Source organism: Notolepis coatsorum (assembly GCF_963971535.1).
Source record: "Notolepis coatsorum genome assembly, chromosome: 6".
Classification (NCBI taxonomy): domain Eukaryota; kingdom Metazoa; phylum Chordata; class Actinopteri; order Aulopiformes; family Paralepididae; genus Notolepis; species Notolepis coatsorum.
The window spans coordinates 109,273,007-109,293,346 of record NC_140170.1 but is presented as its reverse complement, the minus strand read 5'-3'; the positions used below and the strand labels follow the sequence as shown (position 1 = coordinate 109,293,346).

The 20,340-nt window shown below is 40.0% G+C and overlaps 1 protein-coding gene across 1 annotated transcript in view; it reads right to left on the bottom strand.

The window, feature by feature from the left end:
• LOC311230108 (suppressor of tumorigenicity 7 protein-like) overlaps positions 1 to 19,908 on the bottom strand; it is a gene marked incomplete at its 5' end in the record, with an annotated part of 47,395 nt that extends 27,487 nt beyond the window's left edge. The window contains 7 exons of the mRNA XM_084316268.1: positions 3,498 to 3,586; positions 6,244 to 6,322; positions 11,610 to 11,725; positions 14,163 to 14,217; positions 14,561 to 14,720; positions 18,968 to 19,050; positions 19,740 to 19,908. Of these exons, the coding sequence (XP_084172394.1) occupies positions 3,498 to 3,586; positions 6,244 to 6,322; positions 11,610 to 11,725; positions 14,163 to 14,217; positions 14,561 to 14,720; positions 18,968 to 19,050; positions 19,740 to 19,908 (751 nt within the window). The remainder of the gene's footprint in view (positions 1 to 3,497; positions 3,587 to 6,243; positions 6,323 to 11,609; positions 11,726 to 14,162; positions 14,218 to 14,560; positions 14,721 to 18,967; positions 19,051 to 19,739) is intronic.
• Between the last annotated feature and the right edge of the window lie 432 nt (positions 19,909 to 20,340).

Here is a 20,340-nt window from a genome sequence, read left to right as displayed (position 1 = left end):
CCTTTTCCCATTACTGCCATACTGTAATTTCCTGTGGCATACGTTGCAAAAACACACACCTGGCTCTTTTAGTTTTTTGCACCATGAACTAAAAGGCTTGTTATCATACCCAATTTCGTAGAGACAAGCCCATCTCCATTTATTTCTCACGCATTTATCTACCTCCGATGTGCCTTTTTTTTTAGTATGCACGCGTCCATGCTTATAGAATTACTAGCTAAACGGAAATCAAGTTTCCACGCTCATATGGGCTCCGATGAGTATCAGAGTTAGATCAACGCGTGAGAAATTAGTTTTGTTTGGGTTTTGTCCGCTAAAGTAGGCCTAATGCAGGATTTGTGCACATGTGTTTTCTGACATAGCCTAATGGTGTGAATGCGTCTATGTATGATGAAAGTCGATCAGACCAAGTTTAAAAGAATAAAAGTGATTAAATATATTACTTTTGTCCTGTAACATCAGGGTTCCCACGCTTGCCTTGACATTTTTTTCCATACTACCTCCTCATTTTCCAGGTACCATATTAAGTGATGATCTATAAGCCCCTGAAGTTTTCCGCCCCCATCCGCGCCCCCCTCCCCTCACACACACAACCCCCTAGGACACCCGACTACTTACTTGATTTAAAAGATGTGCCAGTCAAGTCTACATTGTAAATGCTTAGAGATTATGTCTTATTGATAATATCAATGCATGAAATAATGCAACAAGCTGTAGATGAACAACAATTTATTGAACTGGAACACATGAGCACTGGGATTGATATATGTTCTCTGGCGCTGGCTAACTGGCTCGTTATGAGAGCTAACGTTGGTAGCTACTGTACCTGGCGCTGGCTAACTGCCTCGTTATGAGAGCTAACGTTGGTACTGTAGCTACTGTACCTGGCGCTGGCTGCGTCTATACAAATAGTAGCTCTAGTTCTGCAGACCCCTCTCTGATTGGTTGAGCTCCATTTCTGCAGCCCCCTCTCTGATTGGTTGAGCTCCATTTCTGCAGCCCCCTCTCTGATTGGTTGAGCGAAGCCCCTCGCGCGTAAGGTTATCGCGGTGCTTTGAGGTGCTTATCGCGGAATCCGCCATGATTTTCATTCAGCGCTTCAGCTCACCTGGCAGAGCAGCGGTCCTGCGGTCCTTGCGGTCCGTTGTTGACGAGTTCGAATCCCATCAAATATTTTTTTTTTAACGTGATTTTTTTTTTAACGTGTATTCTTTCGCCGGTTAAGGTTAGGCATGGTTAAGGTTAAGGTTAAGGTTAGGCATTGTTTCGGAGTTGGTTAAGGTTAGAACGGTTAAGTTTAGGCGCTGTTAAGGAGCTGGTTAAGGTTAGAGTTTGTCAAAGAGAATGGCAATATTCTTTCTATGGTTAAGGTTAGGCATGGTTAAGGTTAAGGTTAAGGTTAGGCATTGTTTCGGAGTTGGTTAAGGTTAGAACGGTTAAGTTTAGGCGCTGTTAAGGAGCTGGTTAAGGTTAGAGTTTGTCAAAGAGAATGGCAATAGACAGCCTATTTCCGCGCGACAGCTCCCAGCAGAGGGGCTGCAGAAATGGAGCTCAACCAATCAGAGAGGGGTCTGCAGAACTAGAGCTACTATTTGTATAGACGCGCGCTGGCTAACTGGCTCGTTATGAGAGCTAACGTTGGCTAGCTACTGTACCTGGTGCTGGCTAACTGGCTCGTTATGAGAGCTAATGTTGGCTAGCTACTGTACCTGGCGCTGGCTAACTGGCTCGTTATGAGAGCTAACGTTGGCTAGCTAGTTAGCAAGATTGCACTGCTTACTAACTAACGTTGATAAACCCAGGTTTACCACACAGTTAAAACACAGCTACTTACATTTGAGGATAAACTTGCATAAGAAGTTTCACTCAAGTTTCACTGTAGATGCCAAGGCTCCCTTGGCTCACCAAGTTGCCTGCATCAAATTCCAACATCCAATATACCATATTAGGATGCCAAGAGCATGCTCTACAACATGGGATCATCCATTCTATCTACAGTAAAAGCTGTTCACATGTAAAGGGTTTTTATAAACTCATGTTAATTCTGTGCTCAATAGTTACATTTTATTACACATCATCCAATAAAAATTTCCAGGACAACTGTTTCTATTTCCATGTAATTGGTCACTTTTGCTCAGTTTCCATGCCTTTCCATACCTGGAAAATGAAAAAATGAATCTCATGTTTTCAATGTTTTCCAGGTACCGTGGGAACCCTGAACATGTATACGTTTAAAGAGAATGTATCGTATATCAGCCTAAGATTTATGGTAAAGTCAATCCCGCGGGGGTGCGTCATATAAAAAACATCTCCCGACTGACTTTTTTTTTCTTCAGGCAAAGTCATATTCTTATTTTAACCTCCACTGTATCTTTTTATTTAATAGCGTTAGCTAAAAGGAAAAGACAACCCGTATCAGGGTCTGACAGCACTACAATTACATTTTCATATAACAGGCTGACGGACTCACCGGTAGAGTCGTCGCGCTGCCGCTAACCCTTCAATAAGCCTTGTGGTCCGAGCATAAATGTGTCCATAAATCCATTTAGTTAGATCCAACTGTCTGAATGTATCTTACGATTATTATACATTTCCGATGACGAACTATTAGCGCAATCCTGTCTCTCGAGTCGCTGCGTCCTGCCATTATTGCTCGCCAATGACTCTGCTTGGCGCGGCAACGGTAGAAAAAAAATCCCTTTTTCATGATATTTGACGCCTCCGATTGGCTCAATTTAGTTTCAATCTGTATGCATCTACAAATCATATTATACCAGGTAGCCAATTGACGGGAAATCCGTCAGACTCCGAATCAAATTGACGGAACTCCGAATCAAATTGACGGAACTCCGTCTTAAGACGGAACGCTTTAATGCATGATATATACACTGCTTGGCACTGAAGTTTAGCATCAGGGATATTCTCTGATACCCATTAGGGCTGGAACAATATGTGAATGTTGGCTTCAATAAAGATATCTGGGAGCTTAAATCCCCATTCCCCAATAACTTCACAATGGTATGAAAAATAGACATGTCCATGCAAATATGCCTAATTTAATTTTATAATTTGGAGAAAATATTGACCTGAACGTTTTTTTTTGCGTGTAACAAAAATATATAGCTTTAACCAAAAAAAAAAACAAAAAAAAACGGATTTCTGTCTCACGAATAAATAATGTTAAAACAACTAACATATGTCTTTCAAACAAATGATAGGAAATAGAAATAGAATAGTTATATCTGGAAAAAATGTAAACATCAAATCCTGTTTTAACACACCACAGGGTTATGGATATATAACAATTGCTATTGCAGTGGTATCTTTTATCTATGGCCCTTGTGTCTGTTAACAATATACTGACAAAACTTACAGTATATGTGCCAATTTCTATTGGCTGACTGATCTGTCTGGTCCTAATAATGGCAAACTGTACTATACCATTCTATACAGTGAATCCGTTATAATAATAATGATATAATAATAATAGTTTTCACCACTCCTCAGTGCTTGTTTGAAGAGCCGCTCCGCCTCGGTGATGGTGGTGGCCTCCTCCTCTGCTAGGAGCACATAGGCTGCCGCACATCTGCACACACACAGACATTAGGTAGGATAAATCATTAAAATATTGTAGAGCTAAATTATTGTACTTTGACTGTTTATCTGTTTTTGTCTATATATAAATGCTTTGATGTCAAAAAGATTTTGTATTTAATCATTTAAATTTGTCTTCAACCTTTTTTCTATTATCTATAGCAGTCTAGCTTATATAAAATATCGCTGCCGGCGGGACAAAACCTCATAACTCCAAAACCCCAACTTTTCAGGAGATGAAAAAGAACACAGATTTGAGGGCGAATAGAGTTACGAGGTTTAGACAGATGATCGGTTTAATGCTTTCCCATTGTTTAAACTTTGTAAAACCCACACACACATATGGACAGGGATTAAAGCAAAAAAAATCTCCTGACTGAATTTTTTTTCAGGCCAAGTCATATTCTTATTTTAACCTCGACTGTATTTCTTTTTAATAGCGTTGGCGTTTTAAGGGAGCCTACTTGTTTCGGTTTCGTCGATAATCCAATGTACAGTTACCCCCCCACCCGCCTACCCAACCCTTCCCTCCCCAACCACCTCCAATGTACAGTCCCCCCCCCCCCCTCCACCCAACCTCCTCCAATGTACAGTTTCTTCGTCAAATGTATATGCTCTCTTTTTTAGACTCTTATTGTATCACAAACAATACTGTATTTGTAAATCTGGTACGTCATAAATGTATAGATGTAGCAGTATTATCTATCTGTATGTCATATATGTTATGATGAATTGAAAATGGGGGACCCTGATGTAAAGAGGAATGTCTTTCTCTGGTCTGCAACCCCTTGACAATTGTGTGTATTGAGCTGTACTGTATTGTACCCATTCTGCAATCTGTTATAACAATCAATCAATATTTAACCGATTGCAGAATGGGTACAATACAGTATGGCTCAATACACACAATTGTTAAGGGGATGCAGACCAGAGAAAGACTTTCGTCTCGTTTACAAATCAGGGTCCCCCATTTTCAATTCATAGTGACATTTATGACATGCATGACATTGACATCATGACATTTATGGCATAGGGACATACTACAGGTATATAGTACAGTTACATTTGTGACGTATACAATATGCAAATATACAGTAATGTTACCCATAGATCCTGACAGAGATTATACATATTATGGGGAGGAGACTGTACATTAGGAGGGGGTGGGTGGGTGGGTGGGAGAAAATATACAGTACCGTTACCCATAGATCCTAACAGAGATTATATACATATGGGGAGGAGACTGTACATTAGGAGGGGGTGGGTGGGAGAGAAATATACAGTACTGTTACCCATAGATCCTAAGAGAGATTATATGCATATGATGGGGAGGATACTGTACATTAGGAGGGGGTGGTGGTAGAAAAAAGATACATACGGTGGGGAGAGAATATATACGGTGGGGAGGAGACTGTCTACACTCTACAGATACACCTGTGTGATTTTGCTACGGAGTTAAGCTAATAAACGTATACTCACAACCACAGCAGGGGACTCACTTACTGTGAAGTAACACGACAATGACAAACGTGTTGTTTCTGTTTTTCTTTTTGACATTGTTGCGGCACACGGAACAAGTTAACTCACCATTACAGCCCCCAGTAGCGCTGCCTAGCCAGTCTCTTCAAACGTCCTCTCCTCTCGAAACTTTTTGTTAGGTGGTCCCGCTGATCCTTTTCATCTGAGAAACCCGCGGTGGGTTCTCTTTTTAGTGGCCGGCTTACTCCTTCCATTTAACCGACGCTATTAAGCTAACGTTAGCTAATCGGTATATAGCAGCGAGTGCAAGCAGCGTGGTGGCTGTGACGTTGGTAAACAAGCAGTTGACTCGTGAGGCTGCAAAAAAGGCGACTCGTAAAACCAAAACACACCGCAGTTTTTTATTATTTTACATGACTATTTTGTTACCCTGCCATGTGGCGGACAAACTTCTCAGACCTCGCAATTGTAACTCGCCCAATAGCCTGCAGCTGCAACCGCGGAGCGAGCCTCCGGAGTGAGCAGCGTAATCCTGTCTCTCGAGTCGCTGAGTGATGATGACTGCTTGGCGCATTGGAAAAAAAAGCCCTTTTCCATATTTGGCGCCTCTGATTGGCTCAATTTTGTTTCAATCTGTATGCATCTACAAATCATATTATACCAGGTAGCCAATTCCGTCAGACTGCGAATCAAATGGACGGATCTCCCCAATCAAATTGACGGAAATCCGTGTGGAGACGGAACGCTTTAATGCATGCATATGGAGGATGATCTACGGAGTTGATTTATATATAAAAAAAAAAAAAATAATAAATGGAGTTATGAGGTTTTGTCCCGCCGGCAGCGATATGATAAGTACATGTGATTATCCATGTAAAAACTATGTCTTGATCTAGAAATGAGAAATTTGGATTTAGTTTTGTTTTCAACATAGTGTTGCTTTTTCATAAGCAGCCAATTGTAGTTTACAATGTGATTAGGCAAGTAAAATATATGCAATAAAATATATAGATGTTTAATTTTGGATTGTTATATATTTTCTATTATAATATTTAGGTGAGGCCATAGTGGGTTTCTACCTCACCTATATTTTATTTCTGTTTATTTTTCTCTGTTTGACCTTTCTTTTAAAATGTGCAAATAAACATAAACATAAACAGAGCTACTCACTCGTGGTTCATTTCTATGGCCTGGTAAGCTGCTCTGATCCTGGCTTGAGGGTTCCTCTCCCTCCACGCCTTCTGCATCACTGCAATAAGAACCACAGCAATATATTACAAACATGCATTAATATAAGCTCTGAAAACACCCAAGAGAAAGCCACTAGGAAACACTGAATTTGTCCTCAAATCAATAAAGTACAAATATACTGTAACATTTTCACATGGTTGTGGAATGTGGAGAGAGCCATGGTGTTCAAAGTAGGGCTGGAAGGTAAAGCAAATATTAAGGTATTCATTCAACCTTTAGTTCAACTCTCCTTTCAGATGATCGAGAAATACAGTACACACAATAAATAGAAAACAATCAATAAAACAGTTAGAAACAACTGCAGATGGTTGGTCATTAAATATTCCAAAGTGTCCAAAGGATACTAAAGTATTGAGTTTTAGGCTGCGTCCCATTCCTCCCCTTGGCCCTACCCCTTGGCCCTACCACTTGGCCCTACCCCTCGTTTTGGAGTGCCCTCGATGGGGAGTCACGAAATGGTACAGCACTAGCACTCAGTTGCAGACAGCGTAATGACGCAACTCACCCCCGCGCTGACTGTTTACATTACTTACAGGCACCTTACATTAGAAGGACCATGAAGCTTTGCATACCATGTAAATTATAACGAATGTCTTCAGTGTTTATGCTTGTATATAAAAAGGTTTTTGGTATGCTTAGCATACACAAAAACCTAACATAACAAAAAACATTGTTATGCCAGCCATATTGGATTTCATCTGCCGTCTTGGATATGAAGTGTTATTAATCTTTTCATGTATTATTAATATTAGTCTTGAAATTCTGAAAATAATGATGTATAGGTTTATGTAATAAAAAAATAATAGTTAAAAGGATAAACTTGAATTTCATAACTTTTGTGTTCCATCTCTGCATAGCAGTGAGAAATGGAGAGAGAAACCATATGGATGTACTGGTTAAATTAGCGATTTCTTATTAGTTTGTTATGACAAACCAATTACATAATCTAACATATGTGTAAACAACTAACATATTCCAGTTGACTGTATATTTTTTTTATGATTTGTTACAGAGAAATCAATACTTCCATTTGTATAAATTACTGGTACCGCTCCACCATTTTCTTTTTCTTTAGATTTGCAAAAGGTTTGTAGTGCATTCTGGGAAATACCATCTCTCCCTTGAAATCGAGCCTGCATCTAGGCACACTCTTTGTAGGGACATCTGGAGGGCTGAAACGTCACTACCCCTTGATCCAAAGTGAAATGGGACAACCCTACACTTCGCGGGAACACGCAAAAGAGAGGGGAAGGGCCAAGTGGTAGGGCCAAGGGGAGAATTGGGACGCAGCGTTAATGTAAATTGCAAGACATTCCACGTGTCGGGAGCACAGAAGATGAAAGCAGATTCCCCAAGTACAGTGTCAACTCTGGGGGTATGAATATGAAGTGAAAGCCAATCATTGGAGCGAGTACAAAAAGGTCCAGAGAGGACCAGTCCAATAATTAAGTGATATAAGGGGGAAGATCTCAAACGATGGCAATGGTGAGCGCTATAACTATCACCGGTGATCAGGGATGCACCGAATGGGAAATTCTTGGCCGAAACCGATACCGAAAATAGGAAACAGTTGGCCGAAAGCCGAAAGCCGAAAGGCCGAAAATGATTCATAGAATAGATTTTTTTTTCACCAATGTTGTTCAGCTACCTGATTATGGAAAAATATATGATTATGGCTAAACTTAACTTAAATAATAAATAATCACTATTATGGGTCTTTTTGTATCACAAACAGTACTGTATTTGCAAATCTGGTATGTCATAAATGTATAGATGTAGCAGTACTGTCTATCTGTATGTCATGTATGTCATATATGTCCTGATGAATTGAAAATGGGGGACCCTGATCATGATGTAAACAAGACGAAAGTCTTTCTCTGGTCTGCATCCCCTTAACAATTGTGTGTATTGAGCTGTACTGTATTGTACCCATTCTGCAATCTGTTAATAAAGTTTTCAATCAATCAATCAATCAATCAGAGAGAGAGAGAGAGAGAGAGGCGGACATCTGTGCTCTACTGAGCACACCTTTCTAGTCCCCAGATGACTTTGGCACAGTAGACAGCGTCAATGTGAGAGAAACAATCCCTCCCCCTCTCGCTCTGAATAATATGCATATTAGATCACTCAGTGATATATATAGTAAATAAGGATAAAGTATGTTAAAGACGCATTTATTGGACTCGTTGCGCGCAGAGTTTACATACTGTAGAAACAGCGCGACTCCCGAGGAGATGCATTGCTCCCGAGTCCCAAGAGGAGTATCACGCAGGACAGACAGCGTCAATGTGAGAGAAACAATCCCTCCCCCTCTCGCTCTGAATAATATGCATATTAGATCACTCAGTGATATATATATAGTAAATAAGGATAAAGTATGTTAAAGACGCATTTATTGGACTTGTTGCGCGCGGAGTTTACATACTGTAGAAACAGCGCGACTCCCGAGGAGATGCATTGCTCCCGAGTCCCAAGAGGAGTATCACGCAGGACTGAAGAGCTCACAGCGCGCATGTAATGAATCCGCGTTTTGATGACATCATCACAACAACACGCGTTAGGTTGCTTCTGTTTCGGTGATATATTTTCGGTGAAAAAACTCTTTTCGGCCGAAAACTTTCGGTGGCCGAATTTTCGGTGCATCCCTACCGGTGATACATCTGAGGGCTGAGTGATATACAGAATCCAATGGCTGAACAACAGAATTAGTAGCATGTCTATAAATCACATCTCCATAATCCAAGACCGATAGAAAAACAGCCTCAGTGACCCTCTTTCCTCTAGTCATCGGGAAGCTGGTTCTGATCCTGTACAATTAGGGGTGTAACGATTCGACCTCACAACCATTAGATTCGATTACGATTCTTCAGGCAACGATTCAATGCATCATGAAATCTCTTCATTTTACCACGATTCGATACATTTTCTATCAGTTAATCCCCCCAAAAAAGATTTAATACACAAATGTGCCTGGGGGAACTGATTCACTCAGCATGAATGCCACATTAGACTGGCAAGGCCGTCTATATGGTAACAGACTACTATGCTTTCGATTCTCTGTCTTGTAGCTAGTGGGGGTAGGGATGGGTACCGAATCCGGTACTTTTAACACATTGGGCGCCGGGGATTGTACCCATCATTGTACCCAGTCTGCCACTGTTGAAAGCCTATGGAGATGTTTACCTTCTTTGCAGGGCTATAACTTTTTAAATTTGATTACTATGGCCCATTCAACATCGATTATCTATCGTTCAGGATGTGGGAACGTTATATTTTTTCATTCATACATTGTTGTGTTAATACCGTCTAGAATATAAGTATGTTTTTAAGGTTTTCTGCTGTAATTCCAAAAACGAGAGTTATAAGACCTGACGCATGATAGATTATCGATTGGCGTTTCTTTCCTATACACGCTATATTAAAAATTCAAATGTATATGATCGGTATACATTATGCTTCATCATGCGTGAAGGAAAGGGGGGGGGGGTCGTTTATAATTCCTTGATCGTCAGTAACGGCTTTATTTAGTATGGGTTGGGTTGATATATTGATCAGATGGTTTGCAGTGAAATGAATCGGGCTGAAAATAACGTTACTGTCCTCTTACCATTAGCCGACCATTCCTCTACCCCGTGGAAAAAGATCCCAATTATTTGACGCCGATCTCCTAGATCCATTTCCGGTTTGTATGGCGCAATAAACGCCGAAATCATATCGATTATTAAGTTTAGAAAGCGATCCAAATGCACTATAGTGTTTGTCTGGATCCACGTAACAAGATATTACTGCCGGAGGGATTTCCTCGATGCACCAGCGCCACTTCCGGTTTTGGCGAGAGTGTAACTCGCTCGACCATCCACCAGGCGGCGGTATTGAAGCGTTGCAATCTCATACAGGCTCCCGCTGCAGTCCGGAGGTTGGCTGGATGAATTATGAATGCCATGGCGAAAAAATGAAATATTGATCCCAAAAACGGCGTAAGTCGTTCAACGCATGGCGGACAAAAACGGCGTAAGTCGTTCTTGGCGACCAATGTGTTAAGGGTATCGACCGAATCACGTCGGTACTACCGAGTACCGATTAACGCGAGATCCACCGGTGCCACATTTCGGTAATGCAAAAAGAATATATACCATATATATTAACACTTTGAGTGCCAGCCACGAGAAAGCTCGTTAGTTCATGCCATGCGTTGAGTGCCAAGGACGAGAAATCTCGTTATTTAATCGGTATTGCTTTTATTAGCGAAATCCATTCATTTTTCATCATTCTAGCCTCACGTTATCATTGGGGCTGTCTATGAGCTCGAACAGGGAAAATACCGCCCCCTATCGTCTCCCGGATGGTAATGCACCCATTGGATTGGATTGAATGAAAATGCATGAAAAAAGAAAAAAATCCGGAATCCACATTTTACTTCTCAGGCATGTAACCCGAGCCTACTGCAGTCATCGCCGACCCTCAGAACAGCGTGGATTGTGTTTAGAGTACCCAGCGTTGGATCAATAAACACAATCGATATTTGGAATGGCGATCAGGAATTGGAATAATCTTTTTGCAGAACATCTGATGTGAGGTAAGGACTTTATTTTACCAGTCTTGGGGTAATCAGTTTTTTTCACATATATCTCAACGTGTCCCCTATGTGTGTACCGGTATGTGTGTGTGTGTGCGCTGACCAGGAAATAGATCCGCTTCTCTAGCGTGCATAAGTACACATATACTATCGATAATCTAGCGTTTATTTGAAAAAGATTCATAAATAGGCCGAAAAATGACAACGTGTTTTGTGTATTCCACTAATAATAAAGGGCGTTTATCACAGAATCTTTTTTTTTTCTGGACATTTCCAAAAACGTTTGTTTTTCAAAATGGTATAAAACGGAAATGTACCGATGAAAAAACAATCCGTTTCGTACATGTTGACTGCAAGCAAGTCATTGATAAGCGATGGGCGTATTAGACACGTAGCCATAATATAAAATATAGAAATAGCTCCGTGAAAATCATGAAATATCGGAAAATCTGTCTAAAAAGGCTGGCATTCAAGTGCTAATTGTGGCGCCCCCTGCTGGCACTCAATGTGTTAACAAGTTGTTCTAAATAAATAATAATGATAATAAATAGTTTGGACTCATTTTTTAAAACTGAGGTAGTTAGATAAAAAAAATAGACTAAAAGTACAGAAAAAAGGTACCGTTGAGTACCGGTATCGATTCACATGTAACGGTACGGGTATCGGTTCAAATGTCAAGGGTACCCAACCTTAAGTGGGGGGGACTCACCAGTATCCTCCGGCCTCAGCTGCTGTGTGTCTCCAGTAAAGAAGGTCTGGTGGTCTTGAGCAGACAAGTTCATGTCGTAGTAAGTCAACGGCTCTTTTCCAGTCACCCATGTGTACCTGTGATGCACGGAATACAAATGACATGCTATAGTTTTTAGTTTCACAATGATTTTAATTCTTTCACTACCACACTACCAAAAGGTTACCCTTTCACTGTGACGATACAGAAGGTTAACCCTTTCACTGCCACACAACAAAGGGTTAACCCTTTCACAACCACACTACAGAAGGTTAACCCTTTCACTACCACACTACAGACTGTTACCGTGGTAGTGAAAGGGTTAACCTGCTGTAGTGTGGTAGTGAAAGGGTTAAGACGGCGACTGTTGAAGTCTGAAGAAGAGCACTTGAAACGTAATTCTGACACAGGATTAAAAGAACTCAATGGGAACCACTCGGGGTGTTTAGGGTCATGTGACAAATGTGGATGCCAAGTCAACATTTTAAATAGGACTTGCGTAGTAATTGAAAGTCAGTTTACTCCAATAACATTGTTTCTACCTGTGAATCTTTTACATCAAAACAGGTCTATACATGTTGGTGGTCATGTAAAAATATGTGGTCCGTTTTGTTATTTCACCATTATCGGTTAAAACGCTCAGTGAGTAGCCTGCAAAGTTGAGTTCCGCTGGATTTAGGTTGACACTGGTGTCCTCATATTTTCCTTTGATAGCAACTGTTACAGTACCATGGACATCTGGACTGGATTTCCTGTTTATTTGATAGTCAAGACAAGGCTGATACATACAGCATGTTACATCTTAAACATGTTTATTTGATGGGCAAGACCTACCGTATGGCTGATAAATACATAGCATGTTACATCTTAAACATGTTACATCTTAAACAGGTTTATTTGATAGACAAGACCTACAGTATGGCTGATAAATACAGCATGTTACATTTTAAACATGTTTATTTGATAGTCAAGACCTACTGTATGGCTGATACATACATGTTACATCTTAAACATGTTTATCTTAAACTGATCAATATGTGTAGTAAGTTAAACGTAAGTAAAAGTAAGTGAAATCAAATTTCCATGTTGCAAATGGACATTTTCATGTTTATATATTATTGTGGCCATCAATAATAATATGAATCAATCTGAAGGAACAAATTGGCTGACTCACAGATCGTATTAAATGTGTGTGTGTGTGTGTGTGTGTGTGTTACAATGAATAGACTGGCTATAACCTATAGGCCTGCATATAACCTATAGATAATAATTAGAACATGCCTGATGTGTGCGTGTGTGTGCATGCATTCGTGCCAGAGAGAATAGTCTTAGTTATAAATAGTACAAAAATCATGTATGCATTGATCAAATATTTCCTAATAACAAATTAGCATATCCGTTGGTAATTTGCACATGTTATTATTGTGAAATACACTTTCTTTCCCATATCAAGTTCAATATTATCTATGTGACCAGCCTATCAAAGGTTATTCAACAAAGTATGTTGGAATTAAGAATAACTTGGCTCAATTTGGTGCCGGTTTTCAATTCTAGTGTTCCGTTGACTTAATGAGAAAGCTGCGCAACCTTTTTGCAGGTCCTATCCTCGTGAAACAAATTGTTGCGAGTTTTCTGAGTTGCTCTTATCACATGACACATCTATGCAATTTAGAAGTAAGTTTAAATATGGACCCTAACACGCTACATTCTGTGCTTTTCTCTACTAGTGGGTTCATGCTCAGTCTAGCACCTGTCTAGAACTGGCCTTGTTACTACTCACAGTCTTACAATGAACCATGTGTCAAATGATGTGCGTGCTGCAACAATTTACCGTACTTTTCGCACTATAAGCCGCACCTGACTATAAGCCGCAGCAGCTAAATTGAATGATGTGTACATATATAAGCCGCACTGGACTATAAGCCGCAGGTGTTTTAATGTTTAATTACCATATGTAATTAGCATTGGGACACAATACTGTCGGACAAATAACAAGAATTAACTCATTTACAAGTTGTATTAAGTTTAGCAAATAAGGGAACAGATAAATAACATTTCAATGCAGTCAAAAAAGCAATATTTTGATTTGAACATTTTCGGGTTTGGTCACGTCGAGTCACATATAAGCCGCACCGTTATATAAGCCGCAGGGTCGAAAAATGGGGGAAAAAGCCGCGGCTTATAGTCCGAAAAGTACGGTATATGTGATGAGTTAATGTACTTGTAACCGAGATGACAACTACAAGCTATTCCTGATGCATTGTACTTCTACACCTAACTAACCAGTTCTGCAACACCCTGATGAAGGCCCTGTGTAGGCCGAAACATGTAGATTTATTTTAAATTCTCTAAATAATGTGAGCCATAAAATAAAGGCATTTTAAAACTTGTAGAGCTGCCTTGGATTTCAACTTTTTTATAACAGTTCTGCAACATGTTGAACTACGGCACATTCTGTCTAACCACACCACATTATGTACGTAAGTGAATTGACTGTAATGGTAGGCTATTTAATAGCTCCATTGACACACATACCTGCTGTATTCTGCTCCTCTGAACAGATTCAAAGGGTTCCTCCAGACCTTACACTCTGAAATATATAGTATAGAATATATATATAGTAACATCATAACAATCATAAATATAACAATTATCATCATAACAACAATGACAACAAGAACCACCACCACCACAAATTAACAAATTCAATGACAACCACACTAGTTGGACAATGGGCTGGTAAACTCCTAACAGCACAGATGAACAACAATTCCATTCTAATTAAAAAGGCACAGACCTAGAGAATCATTGAAAGTGGGTGGAGTAAGTTTTAAAAGGCAGACATAGAGAATCGTTGAATGTGGGTGAAGAATGTTTTAAAGTGCACAGACCTAGATAATATTTGAATGTGGGCAGAATGAGGGAGTGATTACCTGAAACGCTAGGTCTCTGTTCTACCTCTCCATTGACAGATGAGAAGAGACCAGTGGTTGAGCTGCTCTCCACACCACCCAGGAGAGGACGCAGATGGCTGACTGACACCTGCTCGATGAACGAGGTCCCATACTTACGAAAGTACCACCACTCAAATATCTGCAGGAGAGAGAGATTGGGAGGATTTGTACAGAGGACCAAGATTCTCATAAACATGAAAAGATTACTGAATAATCTTTCTATTTATTTGGAGCCATAAAGGTGTCTTGTAGAGCAATCCTGTAATTTTACATACTACACATTGGACTGGTTTCACAGATTTTTTTGTATCTCCATTGAAGGACCATGCTAGCCTAGGACTAGGCTTAACCCAAATGCTTATGATTTCCAATTGACAATTAGGCTAGTTCAAGTTCTGACAATGAAACAGTTGCATAATGATTGTTCCTGGAGGCTCAAGTCTTCAAGCAATGTGGAAGAAGTAGCCATATTTTTAAGCCTGCTCGACCGAGAGGTTAAGAATGTACTCTTTGAATATGACCTACACGTATGTGTGCAGTGAATACATTGTGGCCAGCTTCTGGGTACCAAGCACATTCCTAGGTTCTGTTTCTGGGACCCAGGATAATGGATGGCTTCAATGTATCCAGTGCTAATGGGCAGCAACTCAGTGTTGCTGGACATGTTTGTTGATTTTTAGGCAATGATTGAACATCTTTAACAGGGTTCTACTCATACAGATACTGTGGTGGTAACATATATCGAGCTGATATCAGGTTAATAGAGGATAATGGATATCTGTATCTAATACCTACATCCATGTGTAACATGAAATCAAAGCAAAGCCACTTGATTTTTTGATTTATTTTTGATAGAATGATACAGGCTATTCCTATAATAACTCTTTGCACTAAACCATCTATCTAATTAAATCTTTATTTAATCTCAAAGGATCATTGATATCTCATTTACAATGATGTAGAGAAATACAAAAAAAGAAAACAATATAGAAACAGAAAGTCAATCAATTAAATATTTAAAATAATTTAAAACAACTGCAGACTGTGGTGAAGTGGTTTGCTATTAACAATTTAAACTGACCAATAGATACTAATGAATTGAGTTTTAAAGTGCATTGCATAAAGTACATCTCTTTGAGGGTCATCAAAGAGAAGTCGCCTATTCTCAGTCCTTGCCCCACAATGGTGGAATGAACTACCCACCCCAGTTAGGACAGCCGAATCACGTCCAATATTTCGCCGTCGACTAAAGACGCACTTCTTCAACCATTATCTGAATAAAAAAAAAAAAACTATAAAAAAAGAAGAAAAAAAAAATCTAACCCTAACTAACCGTACTGTCATGCACTTGTCCTAATAAACTAACCTACACTGTAGCACTCAACACTTTGATGAACATTGTTACTCAGCTGATAGAGTTGTGCCCTTCCTGATGGCTTGTCGTACAGAACTTGTAAGTCGCTTTGGATAAAAGCGTCAGCTAAATGACTAAATGTAAATGTAAATGTAAAACATTCCATGTTTCTGGGGCACAGAGGCTAAACGCAGATTTTCCTAATTCAGTGCAAACTATAGGAACCTTAAGTGTATGCCAATCAGTCACTAGAGCGAGTATGATAAGGTCCAGAGTTCCAATGCAGCAATGAGGTGAGTAGGGTGGGAGATCACCAATAAAGGCCTTATACAGAAACAGATGCCAATGCAATGCAAGTCACGTCTCTGCCAGAGAGGACCATCCAACCTTAGCATAATAGGATACAATGATGGGTACCATAACTGTCACTAGTGATAAATCTAAGGGCATAATGATATAGAGTCCAGAGGCTTTAGAGTAGCAGTACTAGCAGCATGTCTATAAACTCCATAATCGTCTCCATAATCCAAAACAGACTTCAACGATCTTCCTTCTGCTAAACATAGGAAAACTGATTTTGTTTCTGTACAAAAAGCCAACCTTCTGACGCAGTTTACTTGCAAGATTATATACATGGCATTTAAATGTACATTTCTCATAAAACTAGATGGAAAGATATTTATTTACTGTATATTCTTTAACTTTTTCAATATAAAAATGTATTCAGAGTGGATATACAGGTGCAGCTCAATAAATTTGAATATCGTGGAAGTTATTTTATTTCAGTAATTCAATTCAAAAAGCGAAAATCTCTTAGATTATAGATCCATTACACACAAGTGAAATATTTCAAGCCTTTTTTGTTTTAATTTAGATGATTGTGGCTTACAACTCATGAAAGCCCAAAATGCAGTATGCATCTCAGAAAGTTTGATAAGACCAATAAACATTTTTGTTTTAACACTTTCAGTGACGTTCACGTAGATCTACGGTTCTGTTGTCCGATCGTTGAGTGACGGAAACGTAGATCTACGTTTCTGTCACGGTATTTATTTTATTATCTATATCCATTCATAATTCAGCTGGGCACCTTGTGCATACTGTTCTGAGTGTGTCTAAACTGGCAGACGGTATTATACCGCCCTCTAACGCCTTCGGCCAGTAATGCACCTGGTTAGAAACAGGTTCGTTTATTTTCTATACGGAGCTGCGGCGTGGGGGCGGGTCCTAAACACTCCGGCAAAACACATGCTTATAGGGATGACTTGGACAACTGACCCCGCCCGCCCGTTGAAGAGCAATGCCCAATAACGTAGGAGGCACGATCGCTGTGGTTAACTTGAATGGCGATTATTGGATTCTTTTTTTTTCATTACTTCAGAGACCAGGTAAGGACACTATGAAAGCTTGCGTTGATCTGATATTTATTTCTACTGCGATTGAAGCTATAATGTGTTTATGTGTCTGGCTGTTCTGCCGTTGGGATGCAGGAGGGGGGGGGGGGGGGGGGGGGGGGGGAGTTATTAGAGGGAGTTATTAGACCCATAGCGATACTATAAAATATAGGTTTAGTTCTACAAACTACAACTACGTTTACATGGGGTTAACACATCCTGCGCCAAAAACATCGTACAACGTGTTTCAAGTTCATGCTAATTCTGCCAATCCACGGCGTACGACGTTATTGAGATCATATTTAATTTTTTCGCCTTGTTATGCATATTTCCCTCACGGAGCCTGGTCTGATGCAGTGTGAGCCGGCACAACTCTGCAACGCTTCAATACTGCCCCCCGGTGGATGATCGGCGAGTTGCCAAACCGGAAATGGCCGAGTCGATCTCGGTGCGTCTCTGAAATGCGTCCGGCCACTCGCATATTGTTGCGGGACTCTAGACACATCTGTGTGTAGCGATCGCTGCCATAACGCAATAATCGATACGATTTGGCCGTGTATTATGATTATACAAACCGGAAATGGATTTAGGCGATCACCGTCAAATAAGTGGGATCTTTTTCCTCCAGTATCACCGTCGAACGGTAAGAGGACGCTGACGTTACTTTCAGCCTGTTTGTTTATTATTATCCATGCAAACTGCTCTGATCAATATATCACCCATACTACATAAAGCATTTAACGACGATCACGGAATTATAAACGACGCCCCCCCCCCTCCGTTCATCCCCGCATGATCAGTCATAACGTTTAGGATAATGTACAGTTGAAATTTTTTATATAGCGTGGATCGACAACAAACGCCATTTGATAATCTATATATGCGTTTATGCCTATATCTCACATTCTAGGAATTACTGCAGAAAACGATAAAAACATATTTATATTCTAGACAGTATTTATGTATGGATGAAAAAGTAAAACGTTCCTACATCCTGAACGATAGATAATCGATGTTGAATGGGCCATAGTAATGTCAATTTAGCAATACAATTTAAAAGGTTATAGCCCTGCAAAGAAGGTGAACATCTCCATAGACTTACAGTGCTGGCAGATAATGGTATAAGATGCTCAAATTGCGTGGCAGGGAATGTGTTAATGGACGGCATGGAAGTAGTCACTTCCCGGAAGGGGCGTGGCACTCAATGTGTTAATATAGAAATGTCGGCCTTCTGAAAAGTATGTTCATGTATGTTCACTCTGTACTTGGTTGGGGCTCCTTTTGCACAAATTACTGCATCAATACAGCAAAATAGATAAACTTTCCCATGATATTCAAATTTATTGAGCTGCACGCACCTGTATGCAAATCATCACAAACAGTACCTTTGGCTCTAGAGAACATAGCTAGCCTATTCCTCATTAGTCTGTCTAGGTCTATTCCTGCTGAAATCCTCTTGAGGTGGCTCACAGTATAAGCAGCAGCATAATGGCAACAACAACAAGCATGTAAAAGTGTGACTTCGATGGATGTACTTGGATCTTGCCAACATAACGTTACACCCGGTAGTATCTTGAGAAATCAAAGCCAACAGTTTATCAATTCATTATATGGTGTGAACACCTGTGAACAACTCACTAGGATGAGTCCAGAGATTAGAGATGAGGTTCCAGTGAGGGCCACGTAAAATTTAGGGGTCAGTGTATTCAGGAACACAGATGCTGAAACAGAGAAAAAACAGCATAAAGGGTAACTTATAGCAGACGTGGCCTCATTGCTGCACACTGACAGCTAAGAAGCCATGCATCTCCGCTGTAGTTACAGAATGAATGAAAACTTTATTTAACAGATTACAGAATGGGTACAATACAGTACGGCTCAATACATACAATTGTTAAGGGGATGCAGATCAGAGAAAGACGTTTGTCTTGTTTACATCAGGGTCCCCCATTTTCAATTCATAGTGAGAGACAGCACAGGAGACAGCATATGTGCTTAGCTTTTAGCATGCGAGTGTAAATGAATAGGCAACGTATGCCCTATACTTCAATGGCAATGTAATAAAAACGTCGATACGTTTGCAGAACAGTGTTAGCTGTCAAACCATTATAGCAGGTAGCAGCGTTACAAAGTAACATTAGTTAGAAAGCGTTCGTTAGCCGACTAGCTTCAATACTTAGCTAACGTTAGCTAGCTAGCTAACTAACTAAGGTAACTAACGGTAACTAGTTCATATTAGCTAGCTAAATATTATACAGTCTCGTTCAAACCTAATCTGAAAGTTGCACTCAAAAGACTGTCATGGGTTGTCAGTTGGGTTTACTCACTATCGGTGGCATTGCGGTAGCTGTGTCAACAATAAGATAGATGTCTGGCTAACATGAGCTAGCTAGCCTTCATGTTCATTCACCTGAGGTAAGCGTCTCCTGCAGTTTCAGGGGACTCCGCAGGACGTATATCATAACCAGCACCATGCCAAACCAAATGAAGCATATATAGGTCCATGACCAGGAAAGCCATGATTTTAACTTCTCCGTAAATCCAGCAGATTGAGGATTACTGCCATCGGTGTCCTCCATGTTTTTCCGGATGTCTGTAAACAGAGGAGTCACATGACCATACTGTAAATGACATTTATTTTGAAGCAGCGCCCTGCGGATAATTCAAAATAAATGTACACACAGAAAGAAAACCTGAAAGATGTCAAAAGGAAAGGAATTCGTTTGAACACAACCAACCAATAAATGCAATAAATGCCATAATATTTCCATTAATCAGATACACAATAAATTTCGCAGAGTAAATTTTACTCAAACTGAGTATATTTTACTCAGTTTGAGTCAAATGTACTCAGTTTGAGTAAAATTTACTCTGTGAAATGTACTGTGTAGTTGATGGGTTATGTTGAAACATAGCCTACTGGCCCCCAACAATAATCTACAGAAGGCTCATAAGAATGAGGATGACAGTGAATAGGGCAGTTATTATATCCCCGAACGAGTGTCAGGAAT